This window comes from Magallana gigas, chromosome 1 (assembly GCF_963853765.1).
Source record: "Magallana gigas chromosome 1, xbMagGiga1.1, whole genome shotgun sequence".
Classification (NCBI taxonomy): domain Eukaryota; kingdom Metazoa; phylum Mollusca; class Bivalvia; order Ostreida; family Ostreidae; genus Magallana; species Magallana gigas.
Genome location: NC_088853.1, coordinates 30953659 through 30978598, shown reverse-complemented (window position 1 = coordinate 30978598; position 24940 = coordinate 30953659). Strand labels below are relative to the sequence as shown.

Sequence of the window (24940 nt, the reverse complement as noted above, 5' to 3'; positions counted from 1 at the left end):
GTTATCTGTATACATAATGATAATGCTATATACAGCATAACAAAAATAATTATCGAAGAAAAAAAATATACTGAAGATTTCAAAATCTGATTTTTCTCTCAAATTAATAGTACAGTGCCGTACAGTGGGGTACAGTGCTGGTCAGTGCCCGGTACAGTGGCGTACAGTGGGGTACAGTGCTGGTCAGTGCCCGGTACAGTGGCGTACAGTGGGGTACAGTGGAAGTCAGTAGGACTGTACAGTGGTGTACAGTGGAATACAGTGCTGTTCAGTAGAAATGTACAGTGGGAAACAGTGGGGTACAGTGGAAGTCAGTGAACTGTACAGTGAGGTACAGTCAATGTACAGTGGATGTCAGACAATGTCAGTCAATATTTGGGAATATCAGTGGATTCTGAATTCAGTAGTGTAAGCTATCTATCTAAAAAAAATATCCCATTTTGAGGAAGTGACGGGAATACTGAAGCAGACGGTTGTACAGTGTAGGAGGAAATCAGTTATTAGCCTGTGTATATTCTAGACGATAAACTTGTGATATAGAGTCATCTTTATATTATCTGATAGGCCGATGTTTGACGATCTCCGTATTTATCATCCCGGAAAGAACACTTAAGCATTAGCCGCTCTAGTGTTGATTCACTGAAAAGGAAAACAAATCTGCTTAATTTTTGTCTGAGTAAAGTTCCAGTTTGAAAATAAATGGATTTATTTTGGATGAAAAGTTGCGAGATGAAATTGCATTCTACTGCCAAAAAGACCTCACTGACATTGATGTTGTACTTATGTGTCCTGGAATTGTGCTATTGCTATGGTATGTACGATTATTTAAAGGTTAACTTCACAGTAAGTATTTAATGAAGTGACTCCTTTTAAAGAAACATAATGCAATGTGGCAACTTTAAAAGTAGCCTGATTATGTGCGTTCACTTCATGTACATCTTTTTATTCCTCAATTGTGTCTAAAAAAACATTTTATACAAAACAAAATGGTAAATATTTATCACTGTTTACTTTTTAGGAACATTGGATTAACTATTGCTTTCTTATCATTTGGTAGGTAAAGGTATTATCTGGTCTCATTTACTATTCTTTGTGTAAGCAGCTAAATAAATAAGCCCATGTGAGCATTACAGCAACGCAAATCTTGAGTATTTAATAACGGTAGACTGCTCGCTAGTCCAGCCGCGACCTATTTTCTCGGCTGCGGGCAAGGGATCGGATACGTAATTGTTCTTATAAACAGTTCCGAATCCAGCTACGCAGTACTGTTATGGCTAGAATTTGGAGGCGGGGCTTATTTTGATCAACTTTGAACTCATGAATATTCATTAGATATGTGATTTAACGTACATAACATATATTAATGGTAGTTGATTAGTTTTTGGATTTAATTTCTTGTTGAAGAGAGTTAAATCAAATATCAAACCCTTCATTGTGCAATAATGATCATTATTTACTTATTTTTAATGAAAACATTAATTGTCGTTTGGTTCCGATCCGCTCCCTCCCGACGCTTGTATCGATCTGTGACGCGTCGACTATTTTTAGCCGCTAGCAAAATGGCAAGCATGGATGTAAACATGTGCGCCGAGATGTTGTGGATTGATACTATGCCTGTGGATGTCGAACTATGCAGGAGATATGGTAAGTATTGGACAAATCATTTCGTAAACTAACGCAAACAGTATGATAAAGAATGTAAACGCAGTCCTTAGTGTGTGCTGTAACCTCAAAAATGACGAAGTGATGTACGGACCGAGATGTGTTTTCCCAAGACCACATGTTGTAAATAATTACGAAGTTTTATTACTTAACGACGCACTAGCATATCATTTTTTTACACAAAGGATAATATATCAATACTTTATTTGCATATAATTTATTATTTTAAAGAATATTTTTTAGAGTTTTTAAATCCCACTTGTTGAAAACGTCTTGGACAAAAAATGTCAACGGCGATTTATCAACTTTTCCCCACCAGACATAACATTTTACCTGAATGCACAACCTTCCAGTTCCACATTGATTATTTATCAGCGACACCATATATGTATCAATGTAGAGGATAAGTAGTGCCACTGTGTTAGACTGTGTTGGTATATTTACATGGACTGGTATATGATCAATATATTTTGTTTTTTGCATGTTTATCAATTAATTAAAAGAAACCATTTTTACTCTGACAAATTGCTCTAAAGTATCACTTCTGACTGCTGATCCATGCGACTTCAAATAAAAATGTCCCTGCTCAGCTTGTTTACATTGAAATTAAAGAACCTTAATATTTATTTAGAATTTATTTCAATATAACAGTGTTTCATAATTACTTATATTACCAGTATATGTAAAATTATGGTCTAGAATAAAAAAAAAATAATTAAATAAATGTGTCACACACTGGTTTTCACCGTCGTGACTAATTGTTTGGGGAAATTAGCTCAAGGATCAACCTGTGTCTAAATGCAAGAAACTTGCTTCCACAGCACCTGATTGAATCAAAATAAAATCCGTAAATTAAATTTAAAACTGTCTTTATTTGATTGCCGCAAGATGGAATGTGTTAAAGAAAATAAATGAAATACACAAATAATAAAAGCATGTTATAGAATCAAAGAAATAACAAAAGTTCCGAAACACAATAAACAGATAAACAATATATAGACATAAAAAGAAATCAAAACAAGATCAAGCATATGAAATGTTTCCTTTGTAATAACGTGATGGATCGAAAATGAATTATCGAAAGAATAAAATAATTACTAAGATTTTAACCTGTTTTAGAATTTAGCGGATAAAATTTCTATTTTCGTTTTTGTTTACGATAACTTATTTATCTCCTCGCGCAGAAGAGTTCTATCTAGCAAGGCGCGGTAAAGTTTAAATGGCCGAAAAGTTACATCTTTAAGAGAATAAATTTTAAAGTAGAAATTAATACGCAATAAGCATAATTTAAAGTGTAGATTAAAAAGATTACAAAGTTATTTAATTAAGGCAGGCAATTTTTAGCGAATAACAATTTAACATTAAAGTCATGAAAGAAATTTAAAAACTATCTAATTAATTGGATTAAGGTATTAAAAACTATTTCAAAAATATCCTTAATTTAAAAATAAGTAATAAAAACCTTAAATAAAAGTCATCTTAAATAATAAAAAGAATAAAACAATAATTTCAAGCTTACCTTATTGAATCAAAATAAAATCCGTAAATTAAATTTAAAACTGTCTTTATTTGATTGCCGCAAGATGGAATGTGACTTTGTTAAAGTCACCTACCATTGCGGTCAATCTACGGACTTTAATTTTGACCAATCAGGTAACTTGTTTTAAAAAGGTTTACGCCCAATTTCGGCAAAATTTCTTTGATGCTTGACACTATTAGCTGAGCCAAAGAAGGTGTTATAACAATTACTCGTATTTCCGCGGAGAAGGCCTGTAACAAAGACAGGATTAACTCGAAGTCGAAACAAAGTAAATAAGTTTTTATATGAGGCCGAAATGAAATAAATAAGTTTATCTATGTGGAATTTCGAAGTGTCAAGCCAAAAGCGCAAAGGAATTTACCTCCAAAGAAACCGAAATAAGAATGTTTTCTTAGTATCTAACAGCTGGGAATGTCATCCTAAGTTTACAAAAGATGTGCGAATGAATTAGCTAACAAAGAGAATTTCCGAAAAATACTTAAAGGAAATTGTGCGAAATAGTAGATATTATTAAACTAAAATAAAATAAAATTTACTCATACATGAGGAAAATCCTAATTGAATATTAGAATTAATCCAAAATATAAAATCAAAAATATCATGAATTATAAATTCATGTTAATCATAACTTATAGTTAAGTTTAAATTGATAAATTTTAAACTTTTAATGTAACAAATGTTAATTTTTGTGAGAGTTATTATCTCTAAAATTGTACTGTTTTGCTGACTTAATATCAACATGATCAGGTTAATTAATTTTTTTAACATGTTTAATTTATCAGAACAAGTTTTAAATGAAATTATTTGTCGGTTGCGTTGACTGTCCTTGCAGACAATTACCGTAAAACATTTTTCAAAGCAATACAAATATCCTAGATTGTTAGGTAGCATTACATTGTTAATAGCTACAACTAGATTGTCATCACCTTCATTCAACTCGCATTATTATGCAATAACCATACACATTGCTTTCAATGACAGGGGTCAGTCAAAACACGGAGTAAACACGGCTATGCCGATTCAAAAGCTTTTATGTAGTGCACTGTAAAATTTTGACTTTATTTGTTTCAATTGGCCGGAATACATAACCTAGAAAGAAAAAGAGTGATAGCTTTGAGGTTTCAAAATATGAAGTGCTATTTTTTGTCTTTCACACCTTTATAAGCTGATCGCCAGCCTCAAAGACTGCATACTGATCAACTATTACTTGTATCGTTAATTAAAATTTGAGCTCAAGTCTAAATAACTCGTAATTTGATGATTTCATTTACGCCGTAGCTTAAACATGTACTTCATTTGTAGACTCCTATACTACTGTAGCGAGGCACGCATTTTTGTTATAGAGTTACCTCCCTTAGTTATATTGATTTACATCATTAAATGCTTGTTAATTCTCTCGAATCATTAGTATATTATTTGATCTTCTTTACCCTTATAATCATTGTATATATATACTTATATTTAGAGATAACAGAGGTTTCTGTATAATACCGGTAGTATTATTTATTCAAAATATGGCATGGATGAAACTAAACACCAACTTACTGTTTAGAGCGGTTTATTTATATAATGCTCTTCCGAGTGTGTTTGGGCGAGATTGACTATGTAGTTATACGCTGTGAATGTCTCTCTGAAACTCTTGTCTGTGAGTACTCTCTGTGAGTTAAAGTGTTGATCACTTAGGTAGCGGTTACGTTTACAACAGAGAGAGGGGTGGAGGTATCCTATATCGTTAGCTACAGCTCGGCAGAGAACTAGAACGGCGTAAAACATAGTGGGTTCAGATAAGAGAAGTGTTGGCATCTTCTCTAGGGTATCAGGCTCTTCGAGGAGTTGTTACCCTCGGCTGAGCATTTTGGCTACGAGGGTTTCCATATACTGTATGCTCCAGTGTCTCATTACAATCAACTGCTTCAGCCCCCATGTTGCATTTATCCAAATGCATTCAACATGTTTTTGGTAAGTTTTAAAAATTAATTATATTATGTGGGTGGAGACTACCCTGCATGTATTTGTGCGTTTTCATTCTGCCTGAAATTTAATTAAACTTGCTGTGAGAGTTTACACTCGCTTCGCGTCGGTTGACAATGGTTTCATCGGGGTGTCAATTTCAACTGTTACTCTCCCAAACAGGCACTATTTATATAATGTTATGTTAAACTTTGTAGGCTTATGCGTGAGACCATCTGCATCAAGTGGTGAATTGACTGGTTCTACCTCCCTATGTTCCTGCCTGTTACCCAGCTTTTCCTATGTGGAGACCATCGGCATGTGTTACCCCAGTCCTGATGCTAAAAACAAGAAGAGGAGAATTCTGTTGTTACATTTATTTGGCGGGTTTCAGCAGATATAAGAGTTAAAACCCATCACCCCGTATTCCGGACTTCCACGCTGGAGTTATCTCCCTTGCTACATTACATATCAATCAACAAAAAAGGGGGGGGGGGTGGCTGAAACCCCCAATAACTACCCGTCACACACTCCCCTTCAAAACTGAATGTCGCCCCGACATTTACAAAATAAAACACTGAAAATCAAATTTGTTGTCATGACAATCAAAATCACAATTATTCAACTGACCTATGTCATTCAATTTGTAACATATGTTCTAGTCTACACACCAAATATGTTTACAATTGGCCAAATTGCAAACGGAGACTTTAAAGAAACAAAGATATGAAACTAAAACACTGAGGTTACAATTCAGAGTAGTACATACTACTTAAAACAGTCTCTTTCATCACCATGTTAATTCTTTAAAACACACTGATAGTAGTAAATACTACTTGAACAGTCTTTATCATCACAAAGTGCAGTCTCTGAATAAACAGAAAAATAAAAACACAACTTTACACAAATATCTCGCAGTCCACTTTTAGGGTTTGTACAAACGATGGTTTTCCCAGTTGGTCATATGTGAGTTTCCTGGGAACTTTAGTTGCTCTTCTTGGTCTGTACCTGTGGTCTTCGGTTCCACTGGAGCCGCTGTTACCTGGGGTATTTGTTTCCACTAGTTCGTCATGCAAATATGGATCTTCCCCACCATCCAGACCACTTGAACTATGAGCTGACTGGAAACTATCCGCTGAACTGTGTGAAATCAACACAGGTTCCACGGGGTTGTCTGTAGGATTCCTCACTTCAACAACTGAATCTGAAGAGTCACTTCCTGTACTGCACTGCTGCGGAGTGAATGGTGTGGCATTCGGATTTAGAGGGATTTCAGTAATCTCAATGAATCCATCAGAATCTGAGGAACTACTGTCAGCGTCATAGACTGGGACGTCTTGTTTGCTGGGTTTCTTTGGTCTGCAGGATTTCCTGTCGTTATCCATGGACTCTATTGGTAGAGCGTTGCACTGTCTGAGCAGGTTCCTGTGAAGTCGCCTTATTTCACCCTGTCCGGACCTCTTCCTCACTTCATAAACTGGTGTCTCCTCATTCACCTGCTTCACAACAACATATATATCCTGCTCCCAGAATGATCTTAACTTTCCAGGACCTCCCTTCTCTAAAAGGTTCTTCACTAAGACGTGGTCTCCTGGATGTAACCGTGCACTCAAAAGTCCTTTGTCATGTTGTTGTTTTCCCTTTTCAGTCATTCTTCCTGCTTGTTGCGATGCCAATTTGTTAACCTCTTCCATGCGGTCTCTCCACTGAGCCACATATTGGGAATAGGTCTGTTTTCTAGTCGGCTGTTGCAGGTCTGGAAATACCAAGTCAATGGGTAATGTGGGGTGTCGCCCAAACATTAGAAAGAATGGTGAATAACCTGTGGTTTCATTCTTCGTGCAGTTGTAGGCATTAACAACTTTATTCAGATGTGATTTCCAATCCAGTTTCCAAGATGGCTCTAAAGTCCTCAACATCTGTAATAGCGTCCTATTAAAGCGTTCCACTTGTCCATTCCCCTGTGGGTGGTACGGTGTGGTACGAGAGCCTTTGACCCCACAAATTCTTTGCATCTCAAAGAAAAATCTGTTCTCAAATTCACGTCCTTGATCATGGTGTAATCTGCTTGGCATCCCAAATTTTAGCACAAAGACGTTGAAGACCTTCTCTGCAGCAGTTTTTCCCGACTTGTTCCTTGTAGCATACACCTGTGCAAAGCGGGTATAATGGTCCATCACAACAAGTATATACTCAAAACCACCCTTGCAGCGCTCTAAATGGAGAAAATCAATTGACACAAGTTCTAACGGACAAGTGCTGGTAATTGGCTGCAGTGCTGCTTTGCGTTGGACATGAGGCTTTTTGTCCTTGATGCACTGACACTCCTGAGTAACATACCGCTCTATCTCGGAACTCATATGAGCCCAATAGAACCGATCCCTCACACAGCTCAACACTCTTGCAGCTCCTAAATGTCCTAAATCATTATGTAAATGCTTCAGAACTAGTTTCCGAAAACATTTCGGTAGCACTACCTGTTGAATTATTCCCTCTCGTGGGTATGAAATTTCTCTTCTCAACAGTCCATTCTCTACTTTCAATTTGGCCCATTCACGCAGTAGGCACTTTGCAGCTGGGCTCCATCCCTTTGTTACTTGCTTGGTAGGTTTTTCCCCCTTCTGAACCCAGAGTAGGACTGTACCTATGTCTTCATCATTGCGCTGTTCCTTTGCCAGAGTATTGTTGTCAATGATAGGTAGGGATGCCCCCTGAATCAACTGCTCTTCTACTGCTTCAGCCTCCTTGACAGGTGTGCTAATGCTGCTACAGGTAGGCTCATCTAGTCTCACTGCTGACACAATGGCATCAATTGTATCTGGAGAACACCTTTCGGTAAACTGAGATACATCAAGTGGCATGCGGCTGAGTCCATCGGCGTCACAGTTTCTCACACCTGGCTTATAATGGATGTGAAATCGAAAATCTGCCAACATGGACACCCACCTTAATCTAGTAGCATCCAACTTTGGGGCCGTAAAAATATACCGTAAAGGGTTATAGTCACTGTACACTTCGAAGTGAGGAGCGTAATATAAATAATCACGAAATCGTTCAGTGACGGCCCACTTGAGTGCGAGGAATTCTAATTTCCCTGAGTGAAGATGGTAGTTCTGTTCAGCAGGCGTCAACGTCCTGGATGCGTATGCGACTACTGCTAACTTTCCATGGTCCTGCTTCTGGTAGAGAATCGCTCCCAAGCCCATTTGTGATGCATCAATATGTAGAGTGTATGGTCTATCAAAGTCAGGGTATGTCATCACTGGTGGGTGGAGTAGGATGTCAATGAGCTCTTCCAAGATGTTCTGATGTTGATTCGTCCAAGTAATGTGCACTGATGACCCCTTCTGTCCGGATGTCTGTGACTTCATTTTCTTCTGTTTTTTATTTGATTGAGTTGGGACGTTCTCATTCCTCAACAAATCATAAATGGGTCTAGCTCTGCGAGAGAAGTTGGGTATATAACTCCTGTAATAACCAATAAAACCCATTATTTTTCTTACATCTCCAACTGTTTTAGGTCTCTGATCCTTCAACTTTATTACTGCCTCTTGGTCTGTAGGGTCTACAGTATGTCCTTGCGTGGTGACTAGGTGACCTAGGTAACGTATCTGCTTTTGAAACAGGTGGCATTTACTAGGTTTCAGTTTCAAACCCTTTTCCCTTATACGAGTCAACACGCACTTCAAGTCATTCAAATGGGATTCAAATGAATTACTGTAAACCAGTATATCATCCAAATATGGTAGACAACATTTGTCCCTCAATCCCTCAAGAGCTTCATTCATGTAGGCTTGGAAAATTCCTGGAGCACCAGTGAGTCCAAATGGGATTCTATTCCACTCGTACTGTCCCCATGGGGTCACAAACGACGTATACTTCCGACTCTCTTCCTTAACAAAACCCTGATGATATGCTTTGCTTTGATCAAGAAGAGAAAACCATTGACTTCCACCCAAAGAATCAAGAGCATCCTGGACTCGTGGAATTGGGTGCTGGTTCTGGACAGTTTTGGCATTCAACTTCCGAAAGTCTACACATAGGCGGAGTGATCCATCTTTCTTTCTCACACAAACAATTGGACTGGAATATGGTGAAGTTGATCGGCGAATCCAGTGCTTTTGCAGTAAGTTGGATATATAGTCCTTGACTTCTTGGTAGAGAGGTCTAGGGACGGCCATGTAAGAACTATGTACTGGCGCCTTATCCATCAACTCCAATCCAAGCTCTAAATCAATAGCACATCCAATGTCGTCATCATTGACTGTAAATGCTTTGCATTCCTCCCTTAATAAACTCTCCACTCTTCTTTTCTGTTCTGTATTTAGGGGGGAATCTGTTAGATCAACAGGTGGATCCCACTTCCCATCGTTCTCAGCACTCACTTGGTTTACTGTGGTCTGAACATGGTCGCTACTCGAGCCTGCTATTCCAAAGGGAATGGATGAACAAATCTTTTCAAAACGTCCTAACAAAGTACCTTTAGACAAGACAGAGTCATTTTTGGAAGGATTACACAACAGTAATTTCACACGTCCGGCGTGGTTTGGCTTTACCTCCACAAGCATTTCCTGAGTTGATATTCCCAATGCATCGAGTTGGTGAGATGGGACGAAAAGAGCCTCACAACCAGGCTGGAGTTGTCTGCCTTTGAATGGTACACTAACGACTATGGATGACTGCTGTGGGACGACAATATTCCGACGTCCTACTTTTACCGTACCAAGCGTTTCATCTTCATTGTCTTTGAGTTCTTTGTAGAGTGCGTTGACTTGTGCTTCATTGGCTGCAGGAAGAGTAAGTCTGAGCAGATCAATTGCATTATTACTATGGACAGTTTGTAATAAATGTTGTATGACATTGTATCCCAATATTGGTTCATTGCTCGATACACTAGTGACAAGGAAAGGCACCTGAACAGCATTACAATGTTCTGACAATTTCATCATAACAGTTACAACACCTTCAACAGGTATATCTGAACCAGATGCAGACACTAATGAAACATCTTTTAACTGCAAAAAGTCTTCAACATTCTTTACATGCATATACAATTCAGGAAAATGATTACCAATCCATGACTTGCTCATAAGGGAGACTTGAGCCCCTGTATCCCATAACACTTTTACAGGTTTCTCATTCAAAAATAAACATACATGACATGGTTTACTAACAAGTTTGACAAGGTTAGGCCCAATGTTATTAACTTTTCGTTTTATTTCCTTTACTTCATATTTTTCAAATTTGTGGTGATGCTCTAGACGGTTGTTGGGACAACTTTCTTGTTGGGCCGCCCTTTGTCCCTCTAGGTCGACCCGCTGCTGTTTCCCGAGAGCTTGAACTTCTTGCTTGGACACTCCTGTCGACGATGTCCAGATCCACCGCAGTTCCAACAATGATTGCAACGCTTGCCGACAGACTGGCAATCTGTACAGGATCGTGGTCCGCTTCGTGAAGGTGTTGGTTGAGCCTTTGCTGTGTTCGGAGATTGTTCAACCATCTTCTTCAATGCTGTCATTTCGATCCTTAGTGACTTAATTTCACTGGCAAGATCATTCTTTACTTCCTCTTTCACAGCATTGATTTCCACTGAGTTAGAATTGATTTGAGACACTGAATGTTTGGCTTGCAGTTTGTTATGTCTTTCACTCTCTTGTATGGTAATTTGGTTCAGTTCATGCATTAACGTTGCATCTGTTATTTTCACATTGTCCAAATGTGCTTTCATCTCATGACGCAGTGTTGTATCTCTTAGTCCAGTGTAAACGGTCCGTCTAAAGAGTCCAGCCACCAGTTCTGGACTGTATTTGAGTTCATGGCTATCCTCCTGTGATGCAAAAAGGATTCGGTTACGTAGATCCATAACCCTCAGGAGAAAATCGTTCGGAGTTTCCTTTGGATTTTGTGTGGCACTAGCCAATTCACTGTACAATTCGGTTGCATTCTTTTCTGCATAGTGTCCCCTAAGGATGCTTCTAAGGGTTGCCAAATTTATGTCTGGCCTTCCGTCTAAGTAGCTGCGCAGGCTTGACGATGGGACTACTGCCTTTATTACACCATCTATTATGTCCACATCCGAGTATCCCTTCTGTTTACCAGTTTCAATCTGTCTAATTAAGCTGGTATACGAAATCCCTGATTTGCAATCCACTTGCCCACTGATCTTAAAATCCTTATGTAATTTCACTGCTGATGTACTTTCAGTCTTTGTACTTGCTGGTTCATTAGAGGCTTCTATTTTCACGGTTTTGTCTGTTGATGTGCCAGGACTCTCTAATGCAAATTTCACAGCTAACAATGTTGTTTGTGCTTGGTCACCCTCCATTTCCTTCATAAAAAATCTGTCGGCTTGCATCGCCACCTTGAAACGCCCCTTCGCAGAATCCACTGGCTCCCCAAATTCCTTCAGAATTTCTGCCAGGACTTCTAATGGCGCCATCATTAGCTTTGCTCGCACCTCCAGCATCTCCTCTGTTATGTTTTCCGACATCATGGGATCCCGGACGAGCCCCCAAAATGTTACCCCAGTCCTGATGCTAAAAACAAGAAGAGGAGAATTCTGTTGTTACATTTATTTGGCGGGTTTCAGCAGATATAAGAGTTAAAACCCATCACCCCGTATTCCGGACTTCCACGCTGGAGTTATCTCCCTTGCTACATTACATATCAATCAACAAAAAAAGGGGGGGGTGGCTGAAACCCCCAATAACTACCCGTCAAACATGATTTTGTGCAAGAAAAGCAATTATGTGCATTTATAACCTCCTAACAGAAATATTAACATTATTATATATGTTAATTATAAAAATACAAACCTAATCTTAGTATTTATATGTTGAATCTGAGCTAAGGATTTTACAACTCTTGTTTTTTGTTTTAATTATTAACAATCATATTTAAAACCTAAACAGTCAAAATTAATCTTAATATGCAAATATTATTTATTTAAACCATGATTTATTTGTTAACAGTTTCCTGACTATGAGTAATTTCTTCAATATTCCCTTGAAAAATTAATAATAAATGTTTGAAAATCTATGTATTTGTTGTTGTAATCAACACTCAAAATCTAGGAATTTACATAGTTCATGTATTGTTGTTTGAGTATTTGTTCATCAGGTAGGGGGTGGGGGTAAGAGTTTTGTTCTTGTGCTTTCTTTAAAATAAACATCAATTTGTTGAGGAATACTTCCAAAAAAATAAACAGCAAATTTGATGAAGAATGTGTTTTTAAATATATTTCATTCACCAAGTATTGATTTAATTGTCAAAGAAGGTAAAAAATAAAATAAAAGAAATGCATGGCTTGTTGATTGTCGCTGAATTCATGCACGGATCTAAGGGGGGGGGGGGGCAGCTAAAGGAGTCAAGCCCCCCCCCCCCTTGCAAAATTCAATTTCTTTAAATTACAATACAAAATTACCAAAATTATACCCTGGACCCCCTTTCCTGGCAAACTCAATAACTATTGGACCCCCCCCCCCCCCCGGAAAAAAAACCCTTTCTGGATCCGCGCATGGAATAGAAAGAAGTAATACATGTCGTAGTTATCTCATGTCTTTTTTTGTTGATGAATTACTGACCTACGCTGTCACTTGAAATTTATAAATGTATGATATTTATTTATACTTAAGTTACAATTTTGCCTCCAGCAGAACAACTAAGGGAAAATATCGCAAAATGCTCATAATTTAATTCATATTTCCCCCAACACTATATATCTACAGAATTATTTCCTTTAGCCGAAATCTAGATCGGCATTGCGTTTGAAAACGGGGTTGAGTTAAGGAAAATACATGTATATCATCTTCAACGCACTTTCGCAAGGACATAACCTGCATGGATACTTTTGATATTTTACACAGTGATCAAGACGGTTTTGAGGTAACGGAAAAGTGCTGCTGCTTTGTTTTATTCTCCGGATTTGTCTTATTCGTTGATGAAAAATGACGTGATACCCCAGTAAATAGTAAAATTTGGATAGTCGAATGTATTTTTGGATATAGCGTTGTAATTAACTCGATTCCAATAAAGCAGTAGTGATTTTTTGAGATCACATTTAAATTATACATGCAAAACTAATGAATGTGCAACGGGGGTATGCCCTTGCGATATTGAAAAATATGTGTGACATAGTAAAATGTGTATAAATATCGGTGTCACGTGATAGGCACGTGATTACTCTAAATGCACATGTGTGTCGTAACACATGGGTCACTAGAGTTAAGATAATAGTATTTTAGAAAAAGTTGTAAGCAAAATTGGATTAATACGACCATAACATTCGTAGTTCGTTTTTATGATATTTTTCTTAGTTATTTAAGCATATGCAACCTTAACAGTGCTGCGTAGATTTTAAATGCGACTCAAATGCATTGCACAGAAGCAGTTGCTTTATTCTTAAAGTGTTTCACTAGAAAATAACTAAAATGTTTAAACACTTTCTGTATGTAAACTGGTGCCCTTTATGTCAATAATAAGCTAATACGCAGAAGTACCCCGTTATTTGCCACACAAAACACAAATACATGGTAACAAGTCTAGCTTTTTACTCTCAGATCCCGCAATACCCAAACAAGATAGTATTCTTCCGACATTAAGAAGATCATAATGAACAACTTTTGCATCGACAGCCATATCGAAATCTAAACCGCTTGTAGCGTTTCCGAGCTTTATATATTAATCCACTTTAATAATTTCCTTATGTTTGGTAGCGTAAGGTAAATCTTTATATAATATCCTGGTAGTGAGATAAACGCAATTCAAAAAGATACAAATGTTTATTTAAAATCCAAAAGTAGAATAAAATATAATCCAAATGAAAATCACATAATAAATCCAAAATACGTGTAAATGAATGAAAGGTAATAAAATCCAATTAAACAATCAAAACATTTCTACTCTCACTTCTTTCACTCTCTCTAATTATCCCGGCTATATATACCCAATTACTCCTCTCACTCCTCCTTTACTCCCCATGAACTTTCTAAGGTCAGGCTATAAATCTAAAGACTATAAATCACTACTCCCCTTGCTCCCCACACTATCTATTATCTAACACTCTCCTCCTAATGCAATTAACTGCTCCCCATGACCTGTTCACAGTCAGGATTAACAAAGTAATTAATCTAAGCTAATGGATACACATGAAATAATGAAAACACACTAATCTACTGAATAAAATGAAATAAAAAATAGAAAAGTATTAAAATAATGCTACATTTCCCCCTACTTAGATTTTGCACACCGTTCAAAATAGAAAAATGCAAATTAAAAAATGATACGCATGAATAAAATATGCCTTTCAAACATAAAATCAACATACAAAAATATGTAAAAATCAAAAACAAAAATAATACATTTATAAAATAAGCAAGAATAAAAGAAAAAAAAATCTAACAATGCTACGAAAACATTATAAGAACAAATATTTACAGTTCATAATTTTTGGTTTTCTTCACATTATGTTTACAGTTTATTTACAGAAGTCACTCCATGGTAAGTCGTCAGGTTAAGCAAATAAAAAAAACCTGTTACGGAATTAGTTTATGGGGTCAGAAATCACAATTGGCTCGTCTACGATTCATCCATAAAATCGTTTAAAAAGTTCGAAAATACTTCATATGGAGAAACTTCCCTCATTTCTTCGGTGTAAGAAAAGTTAATTTCTTTCACAACTTCAGTTCTTCCGTCTTCATATGACACTGTTTTCTTAATTAATTGAATGGTCATCGAATTTTTCTTTTCGGATGTTTGAATTTCTGGTGTTGAACTTTCGGGTGTTGGAATTTCTGGTGTTGAACTTTCGGGTGTTGGAATTTCTGGTGTTGAACTTTCGGGTGTTGGAATTTCTGAAGTTGGAATGTTGGATGTTTCCTCACACTCGGAAACAAATTCTTCAGCGTTGTTTTTGTTAAGAAATAAATCCTCCTCAAATGATTCTTCATCAGACGAAATGTCCTCATAAATTGCACTGTTGATGGTATAGTCCATGGTTGAATTTACAACTAATCCTGTTTCAATGGGAAACTCTTCTAAATCGTCTAAAATTTCTGTTAAACTATGTTGATTAAAGAAATGTCTTTTAAGATTAGAATTCCTGGTGAAAATTCTTCCACAAATATCACAGTTGAAAATTTTCTTTGTCGAAAAATGACGTTCTTCTAAATGTCTCTGTAAATTCCTTTTGTATTTATAAGTTATGTTACAGTCAAAACATTGGAACATCTCTGTAGGTACATATCCAAATGTTTATGTTCTGAATCGGGTTGGGGTTTTTATAATTCTGCCATGTCTTGTCTTCTTTTGTTCCATCTGTTTTGGTGGTGACAAATGTCCATCATTCTCCTCCCTGCTCCTCTCTAACGGTAATTTCTGCATCTTATCTGTATCTGGCAAGGTGGTTTTGCTCTCAGAATTTTCACTAATGTCTGAATGGTCTTCATTGTTCTCTCCTGCCACTTCATCACTGGGATATAAATTTGGAATAATGACATCAGAATCACCTTCCGGACACTGGCGAATTATACGCTGAAGTTTCAAATACACAGTTTTATTCACTTGCAATGGTTTCAGATTGTCTGCATGAATCACAACAGGTTTAGAATAAATAGAATGTTGAATCCTGTATAACACATCACTAAGTTTTTTAGTCACTATCCACGGTCCACTCCAATTTCTTGCCAATTTAAGTTTTGTTCCTAGTATCTGTTGTGGTTGGAAACGACACACAGTATCACCAACACAATACTTAATTTTTTTCACATTAAGATCGTAACACCTCTTCTGATTTTGGCTGTTTTTCTTTGTTTCTTCCCTCGCAACTTCATGACACTGTTCTAATTCATGTTTTAACTCACGGACATATTTATGGTAGTTGATTTGATCACTAATGACACTGTTATCCTGATCACAGAATAAATTCACAGGCATCACCATTTCTGATCCATATAACATTCTGAACGGACTTATTCCAGTTGTTTCATGCACTGTACTGTTGTAAGCCATTGAAATTCCATCAATGAATTTGTCCCAATCATTCTGATGTAATGAAATATATTTTGACAGCATATCCTTTATTGTGCGGTTCAACCTTTCTACCATTCCATCTGATCTTGGGTGAAACGGAGTTGTACGGGTTTTATGGATTCCAAGTAATGAACACAAGTTTTGAAAAAGTTGACTTTCGAATTGTCGGCCTTGATCTGTATGCAAAGCATAAGGGCATCCATAACGTTTAATCCATCCTTTGAATATAACATTGGCTACAGTTTCGGCTTCCATATTTGGAATCGGAAATATTTCCACAAATTTGGTAAAGTAATCTGCTACCACAAGAATATACACATTTCCACTCTCAGATTTTGGAAACGGTCCAGCGATGTCTGCTGCAATTCTTTCCCAACGTCCTCCAGTTATAAATGATTCCATAGCACTTCGTTTTTTTCGTTGTGGGTTTTTCCTTTCTTCACACACATGACATGATTTCACATAATCGGTCACATATTCGCGAATTTTTGGCCAATAATACGAACTTTGATTCATTTTTCGAATAATCCTCTGAATTCCAAGATGTCCAGAAACTGGCGAATCATGTAGGTACCACATCACTACGTCACGCATATTCTTTGGTGTACAAATCCTTAATTTCACATTTTCAATTTCAACCCACTTGATACACAAAACACGTTGATATATCTCCAATATTTCCCATCTGTTGTACCAAAATTTGCACTCGGGGTCAAAATTTGTCACTTCACTAGTAGGTGGTTTATTTTCAGATCCATATTTTTCAAATAATTGAAGAATAGGTCCAATTCCTGTGTCATTTTCTTGTTGTTTTCGGATTTCCTCATAAGTAAGTTGTAAATCAGGTATTTCTCGTTGTTTTGCGCGACGTGGACGATTTTGTTTTCTTTTTTTAGTTGTTACTTCCTCAGGCTCAGAATCAATTTTCTCTTCATTTGTCACATTGAATAGCTGAAAAATATCACATATGATGTCGTTCGTCATTTTGGTCTCATTTGAATTTTCCCGCAGATCTTTCACACGTGTTACAAAATCACCATCATAATCTTTATGATTTTCTTTACACTGTTTACACATTCCCTCAGTTGATCCTTCTTTGGGTAATCTTGAAAGTGCATCAGCATTTGCATGTTGTTTTCCTGCCCGATGAATGATTGTAAAGTTATATGGTCCTAATTGTTGTAACCATCGGCATATTTGTCCATCTGGTTCTTTGAATTTATGAAGCCAAGTTAACGATCCGTGATCCGTTCTCAGGATAAATTCTCTTCCTAACAAATAATGTTTATAATATTTCACAAAGTAAATCACTGCCAACATTTCCTTTCGGGTTACACAATAGTTTTTCTCAGCGGAGCTCAACGTTCTACTTCCATAAGCTATAACTTTTTCTCTTCCATTCTGAATTTGTGAAAGAACACATCCTATGGCCTCATTACTTGCATCTGTGTCTAGAATAAAACTTCCATCATTAATATCTGGATATCCTAAAATTGGCGCATTTTGTAATTTCTTCTTTAGTTCTTCAAAAGCTCGATCACACTCCTCTGTCCATATCCATTTGTTGTTTTTGCTCGTTAGAGAGTGCAAACATTTTGCAATACTGGCAAAATCCTTTATATATTTCCTATAATAAGATACTAATCCAAGAAAACTTCGTAATTCTGTGACATTGTTTGGTGTTGGTATCTTTTCAATTGATTCAGTTTTAGCAGGGTCTGTCTTGATTCCTGTCTCAGAAACAACATATCCGAGAAATGACACTTCTTTCTTAAAAAATGAACATTTCTTTGCCTTAAGCCTCAAATTAGCTCCATCCAGTCTATCTAACACCTTTTTCAAATTCTCCAAATGCTCATCAAAACTCTTCCCATACACAATTATATCATCTAGATAAAGTACAGCCACATTCCACTGTAGTCCACTTAATGTTCTCTCAATAATTCTCTGAAAAGTCGCTGGAGCATTACATAATCCAAAGGGCATAACATTGTATTGGTATAACCCTCCTCTTGGTGTAGCAAAGGCAGTTTTCTCCTTGTCCTCATTTGACATAGGCACTTGGTGATACGCCATATTCAAATCCAATGACGAAAACCAAACTGATCCAGCCAACGCATCCAGGTTATCATCTATCCTAGGAATCGGATATGCATCCTTTATCGTCTTTGCATTCAATCTACGATAATCCACGCACACTCGCCAACTTTTATCCTTCTTTTGTACAAGAACAAGTTGCGACGACCATGGACTGCTGGATTTCTCAATTATTCCCTGATCAAGTAATTTCCCTATTTCTTGATCTAGAATCTCTCTTTTAAATAGTGGAACTCTCCGCGGCGCCTCCTTGAACGGCATTCCATCACTCAACTTAATCCTATGCTCACCAACACTAGTTCTCTGCAAAACTCCATCTGGGTCAGCAAACACATTTCTCCTTTCGTAGAGAAATTCCTTAAACTTTTCAGACTCCTGGGAATTTAAATTCACAATCCCATTTTCATAGACTGGTTTTAAATACTCTGGTAGTTCTTGAGTAACTCTCTTGCTAATTGCTGCTACAACATCACCATTGTCACAAAATGGTTGACTCACATATGTCACTGGCACAAACAATGCAATTTCAGTATTTCTCGGTACAGTAATTTCACGATCTCCTGGATTATAGAGACGAATGTACAATTCTGTATTCTTTGCATCGATAAGTGTTCTCGCAACTCCTAGTTTATACGAATTCACAAAAACTGTCAACGGCATTGGAATTCCAATTTCTCCATTTGCATTCTTAAGCACAGATCTCACAACAATTTCATGTCTTCCAGGAATAGAAACAGAATCCAAATTATAAATTTTTCTTGTTGGACAAACTTCATTTACATATGCGCCTTCTTCTTGATTATAAGCCAAACTCAAAGCACAAAGTTCATAATTCCAATTACATTTGAACTTCACAATAAAATCTTCTCCTAATAAATCATGTGTGACTCCTCCAACAAATACACGAAATTCAATATCAATGTCCTTCAAAGTAAGAATCATTTTAGCAGTTCCCAAAATTTTCAGTTTACGTCCATCAGCTGATAAAAATTTACTTTTCACTTGCTCTAGTACAGGTCTATTATCCACAGGAATTCTATAAAACGTTTCCTCCGTGATAAATGTTTTCCTTGCTCCAGTGTCAATCTTCCATGTTAACGGTGTTCCCTGAATCAAACCATTAATCAAAAATTCCTTTCTTCCTGGAATTAAAATTTCACATACCTCTGTTTTCCTCTCAACATCACAATATTTACTTTCATTGAGCTTTCCCGCCGTATAATCAGAATTGCACGGTTCCTCATCATGAGCCCTGTTATTAACTACTTGCAAATTATTGTGAGTGATTGGTTCTGTACTAGGCCTATTCATATCAGCGACCAACGCACGGCCTACTGCCTCGGTCTCCCGCTGTTTAACTGTTTTTTATCAAATCGTGTGCCTCCTTCCACTGCACTGCCTGTTTTCAAATTACTGTTGACAGGACAATTCCTAATAAGATGTTGTGTAGAATTACATCTATAACATGTCTTCTTCACACCTGATCTTTTGTTGTCAATATAGTTATTTCCATCATTCCATTGGCTAACCTGGAAAACTCTAGGCTTTGTGAAAATTCTAGGATCTTTGTTTTGTTTCTCACTGATCCGTATGCAATCCTCTTGCATTGCTGCGGTTACTGCTTCTTGTAGAGTTTTAGGACGAGTTCGTCTAACTGCAAGTCTAAAATTTTCCATTTCACTACAGTTATCAAGAAATGTTTTTAGACTACATTCTTGAACATACTCTCTGCTCTCAGGATGTGCACGTCGATACAAATCCTCCAGACATTGGGCAAAATCTCTATACGATTCACCTTCTTTCTTCCTTCTAAGTTTTGCCTCAGCAACATAACTCTCTTTCATTGCCTTATGTCCAAACCTGTTGTCCATTGCTTTAACAAGTTCTTCATAATCATTTCTCTGTTCCTCTGGTAATCCATAAGCATATGTTTCAGCTTGGCCTCTGAAAGTTGTAAATAAAATCCGTCTTCTGTGATCCAAATTCCAGTTATTAAGAACAGCAACATTTTCAAAATATCGGATGAATTCACTCCAAATTTCATTTCCATCTCCTTTAAAAGTACGCTTGACATTAATTTGATGCGTAGTTCCTGAATAAGGTGTTCCAAGATTGCGTTCTTTTCCATTGCCATAGATTTCTGGTGTAGTTATCGGTTTGTTTGGATTTGTAGAAATTTTCGTAATCACATTTATTAACAACGCACACACGGTAACAATTCCAAAGGAAATAAGAAATTCCTTGGTCAAGCACAGAAACATATATCCCGGAAAATAATGATACAATCCAAGAACAAAAACACATCCAATGGTCAATAGTAGAATCCATATTAACACAGAGAAATTCCATTTTGAGTTTGTTAAATCCTCCTCCTCAGGTTTCCTATGTTGCAAATTTTCATCCTCGAATGAATCCTCCAATCTTCGTTTCACACTTGTATTTCCTGAATTAGAAAATAATCCTGGTGTCCTTCTTTTCGGAGTTCTGACACAATTTGTCATTTCCATATCCATTAAAGAATAAGAAGTTTCATCCATTTTTCAACACAGACGTTTTCACAAAACACATCACAAAATTCCAATCGAAATATTTCTCTGTTTACTCACTGTGTGCCTTGATCCTGCACTTACAAAACGGACATCTGTAGAATTCACTAATAATTTTTCCATTGTCCGCAAAGATTTTATGACGATTTTCCATTTTCAAAAACATAGCAAAACAATTCGGACACTCTTTTCGATGATCCACACGAATAAATCCAATGAATATTAATTCTCCAGAATCACTGTAATCCATCACTTTTGCAAATTTAAATCCATTGTCATCCATTGTAGTTCACAATAAAATATTTACAAATAAATCCAACGAATCACTGAATCCATAGGATAATCACATTGTTTTATCCCACCGCTGCCACCATTTGTAGCGTTTCCGAGCTTTATATATTAATCCACTTTAATAATTTCCTTATGTTTGGTAGCGTAAGGTAAATCTTTATATAATATCCTGGTAGTGAGATAAACGCAATTCAAAAAGATACAAATGTTTATTTAAAATCCAAAAGTAGAATAAAATATAATCCAAATGAAAATCACATAATAAATCCAAAATACGTGTAAATGAATGAAAGGTAATAAAATCCAATTAAACAATCAAAACATTTCTACTCTCACTTCTTTCACTCTCTCTAATTATCCCGGCTATATATACCCAATTACTCCTCTCACTCCTCCTTTACTCCCCATGAACTTTCTAAGGTCAGACTATAAATCTAAAGACTATAAATCACTACTCCCCTTGCTCCCCACACTATCTATTATCTAACACTCTCCTCCTAATGCAATTAACTGCTCCCCATGACCTGTTCACAGTCAGGATTAACAAAGTAATTAATCTAAGCTAATGGATACACATGAAATAATGAAAACACACTAATCTACTGAATAAAATGAAATAAAAAATAGAAAAGTATTAAAATAATGCTACACGCTTTTGAGTTATAAAGTGAAATATTTCAAGGGTTCTAGGTCCCTTATCTTAGGGGCCAGTCCCTTTTTCTTGATGTCAAATAAAAGATCCCGTAAATAAAAATATTTTTCTTCTACATTTTATTAACAAAATATTTGCGATAAAAAGATAAACTAAGAAAACCAAGCAAAATTACAGCGCTTTTTTATCTCAATTTTCAAGTTCTACCGAGCTCCGGCGTTTCTTGTGCTAGGCAAATATTAATGCTTTTGTTCAGAGATAAACAATCTTTTGTCTATCATCCCTGAAATTTTAAAATCGATATCGTTTGAAGTTTATGAGAACACTCTTGGACAAACCAACCCCTTAATAATCCTTAAAATGCCAATATCTCAAAAACGGAAATGACATCATCACCCAACAAATTTCGATACGGTTCAGAACATAGTTACTAAGATCTGAAAATTTCGTGTAAATCAGTTGAGCTATTTCGGAGATATCGCGTGCAGTGGCAAGAAAAAACCCAGAAAAGAAAAAAACTTGAGCAAAGCTCGTTGCAAAGCAACGAGTGGGCCTTCCGTTAATGTCGAAAGTAAAGCTAGAAGCTCTTTTAAGAAGCAGAGTTCTTAAACCAATGAACACGAGTAACTAAAACAAAAAGAAAAAAAAATCGAATTATTCTTTGTACGAGTTAATAAAATCCGAATGATAGTACAAATTAACAAAAACCGTATCAATTTCAAGAACAACTTAGCAAATACAAATCTGAATGTCTTTAAGAATGGCTTAAAAATTATCGAATTATTTTAGGCACGAGTTAGTTTCATTTTTAACATGACCTATATCTTAACCAAGAAAGCGGAATCAAAATTTCCGAAAAGCTATTTCAAACCACTATATATCTGTTATGCATCGTCCGATTTTAAAACGAATTTCAGTTTTGGAATACTCATAATAAGTTCTTGTTTTTTTTTTTTTGGTTTTTTTATGATGAATTAATGAATTACAAATTATCGCTCAAAAAAAGCTATTATAATAAAAACTTTGTAGCCCTACTGGCCCCTAATTTGAGGGGTCAGCTCCTTTTTGATATGGAAGGTCTCGCATATATAAACATATTTTGTTTAAAAAGTGTTCACGAATTGTTAGATGTTCTCAATATATCCGAACAACTGTGCTTCAACTCCTAACCGGGGCTACCAACGAAAAATTTAAAGGAATCATATTGTTAAGAACATTATTTTGAGCAAATTTCCTTCTACAATGCTTTTCAAAACATTGTTCCTTTCCTAGATACTGATAATCAGAGTTTTGGACTTCTGGCCCCTTAAAACCCTTAAATACGTAACATATAACTTAGGTAAGGTACTGTATAGATAAACAGCTGTACAATGAACATTTTTGCTTCTATAAATAATATCACATTATTTTTCAGTAAAGAGTTATAAAAAGACTTTAGAGCCATTTTGGCCCCTTATTTTAGTGGTCGGCCCATTTTTTATGATATCAAATAAAAGGATTTGTAAATAGAGACACAAAAAAATTGTTGGGAGGGATTAATGCGCGGATCCAGTGTTTTTTTTTTTCGGGGGGGGGGGGGGGGCAGTTATATGAGTTTTCCGGGGGCATATTTGGCAATTTTATAATTGCAGTTTTGGAGGGGGGATCCCCCAATCTCTAGATCCACACATTGCACATCAATCCCAAGATATGATGTGTCTATTCATTAAATCATAAGAGGGGTTCTGGGATGTAAGTTTTTTTGAGTGATAAACGTCAATGTTTTGCTATTGTTTGTCTATCTGGATGAAATCAAAATTTTTCAAATCTTATTGGATATCTATAGGACAGCTCCTTTCATATTCCAAGAGATGGCGTAGGTACTACAAAAGTTGTAAGAGGAATCATCCTTTTTTTTTTTTTTGTTATTTTTTGTTGCAGATTTTTTTTTTTTTTTAAAAAGGAGTCATTTTTCATCCACCAAATGATCCCAAGGACAAAATTAAAATTTCTGAAACCTTAGTGTGCATCTATAGGACACTCCAAAACATATTCCAAGAAATGACTTGTCTATTATTGAAAATGTAGGAGGAGTTCGAGGAGGAAGGTTTTTTGTGACTCCCAGAACTAGCAGAGATTTTTGAAGCATTTTTACAAAACAACATGACACCCTAAATCAAACTCCAAGAGTTCAGTTTGCTGATTTATAAGATGTAAGATCAGTTTGAGAGAGTAAAACGTGGCAGACGGACGGACGGACAAACGGCCGGACGGACAGAACAGGGTAACAACAATATACCCGAACTTTCTTTAGAAAGTACGGGTATAATGAGCATGATTTTGTCAAAATAAGTAAGACTTTAAAATTGATACATAATACATATTTATTGTCTTTATTGTCCCCCTCCACAGCAACTATTTTTAAAGGCGTAGCTATTGTTCAAATAGTCAGTAAATAAGTGTTATTATACCGATGATACCGATCAAAATTTTATTTGTAGGCGATGGTTAACAAATTTCGAGTTATCGGACATTTAATTTAATGTAGCAACTTGGATAACGCAAAAATGTTCCGATATTAATTTAACGAAGGAAATCGAATGTTGACGGTGAAAAGTTTATGTCTTTTCACCATAGACAAATACCACAGACACTGTTTTACGATTAGATAAAATAGTATGTTTATCGTCATAATTTTACATAGAAACTAAATGCACAAAAATTTACGTAATACATACATATTTACTGGCTGTGAGAATGATATCAAGTTATTTTCCCATCAGGCAGTAACTATATCTCGAGGCTAAGTGGAGGGAAATAATTGTTGTCGAGGCGGACACTAAAACTTGATGGCTGATTCTCCGAACGCCTACTGCCCAATTATCATTATCCAATTATACTGGGCAATTATGGGGCCTTCTAAAGGGGCACAGGTAGACTTTACCTGTGTTTCCTTGAATGAAAAATAATATAACAGTTTGTCATTTTTGTTAAATTTTGAATGTCTTTATAATTAAAATTGTTGCATAAATAAAAAGAAAACATTGAATCAATTTTAATATATTTATTTAATTTATTAGCACTACATATAATTTAAAACAATAAAATAATGTTTTTCAATTACATAACATTTTATGTACAATTTTCTTTTTATTTTGACACATAGCACTGTTTTATAACAAACTCATAAATACA

General features: G+C 36.1%; 1 protein-coding gene across 4 annotated transcripts in view; it reads left to right on the top strand.

The window, feature by feature from the left end:
- The first annotated feature begins 292 nt into the window (after positions 1-292).
- Positions 293-24940, top strand: part of LOC105345670 (uncharacterized) — a 43352-nt gene continuing 18704 nt past the window's right edge. For 2 of the 4 annotated variants that reach the window (XR_010707558.1, XM_066065872.1), the window contains exon 1: positions 879-1644. Coding sequence is in view for 3 of the 4 variants with exons in the window: in XM_066065872.1 (XP_065921944.1) it covers positions 1443-1644 (202 nt within the window). In the remaining variant the exon portion in view is untranslated. Of the gene's footprint in view, positions 812-874; positions 1645-24940 lie in introns of those variants that run through there. The other 2 variants (XM_066065866.1, XM_066065861.1) reach the window with 2 other exon arrangements.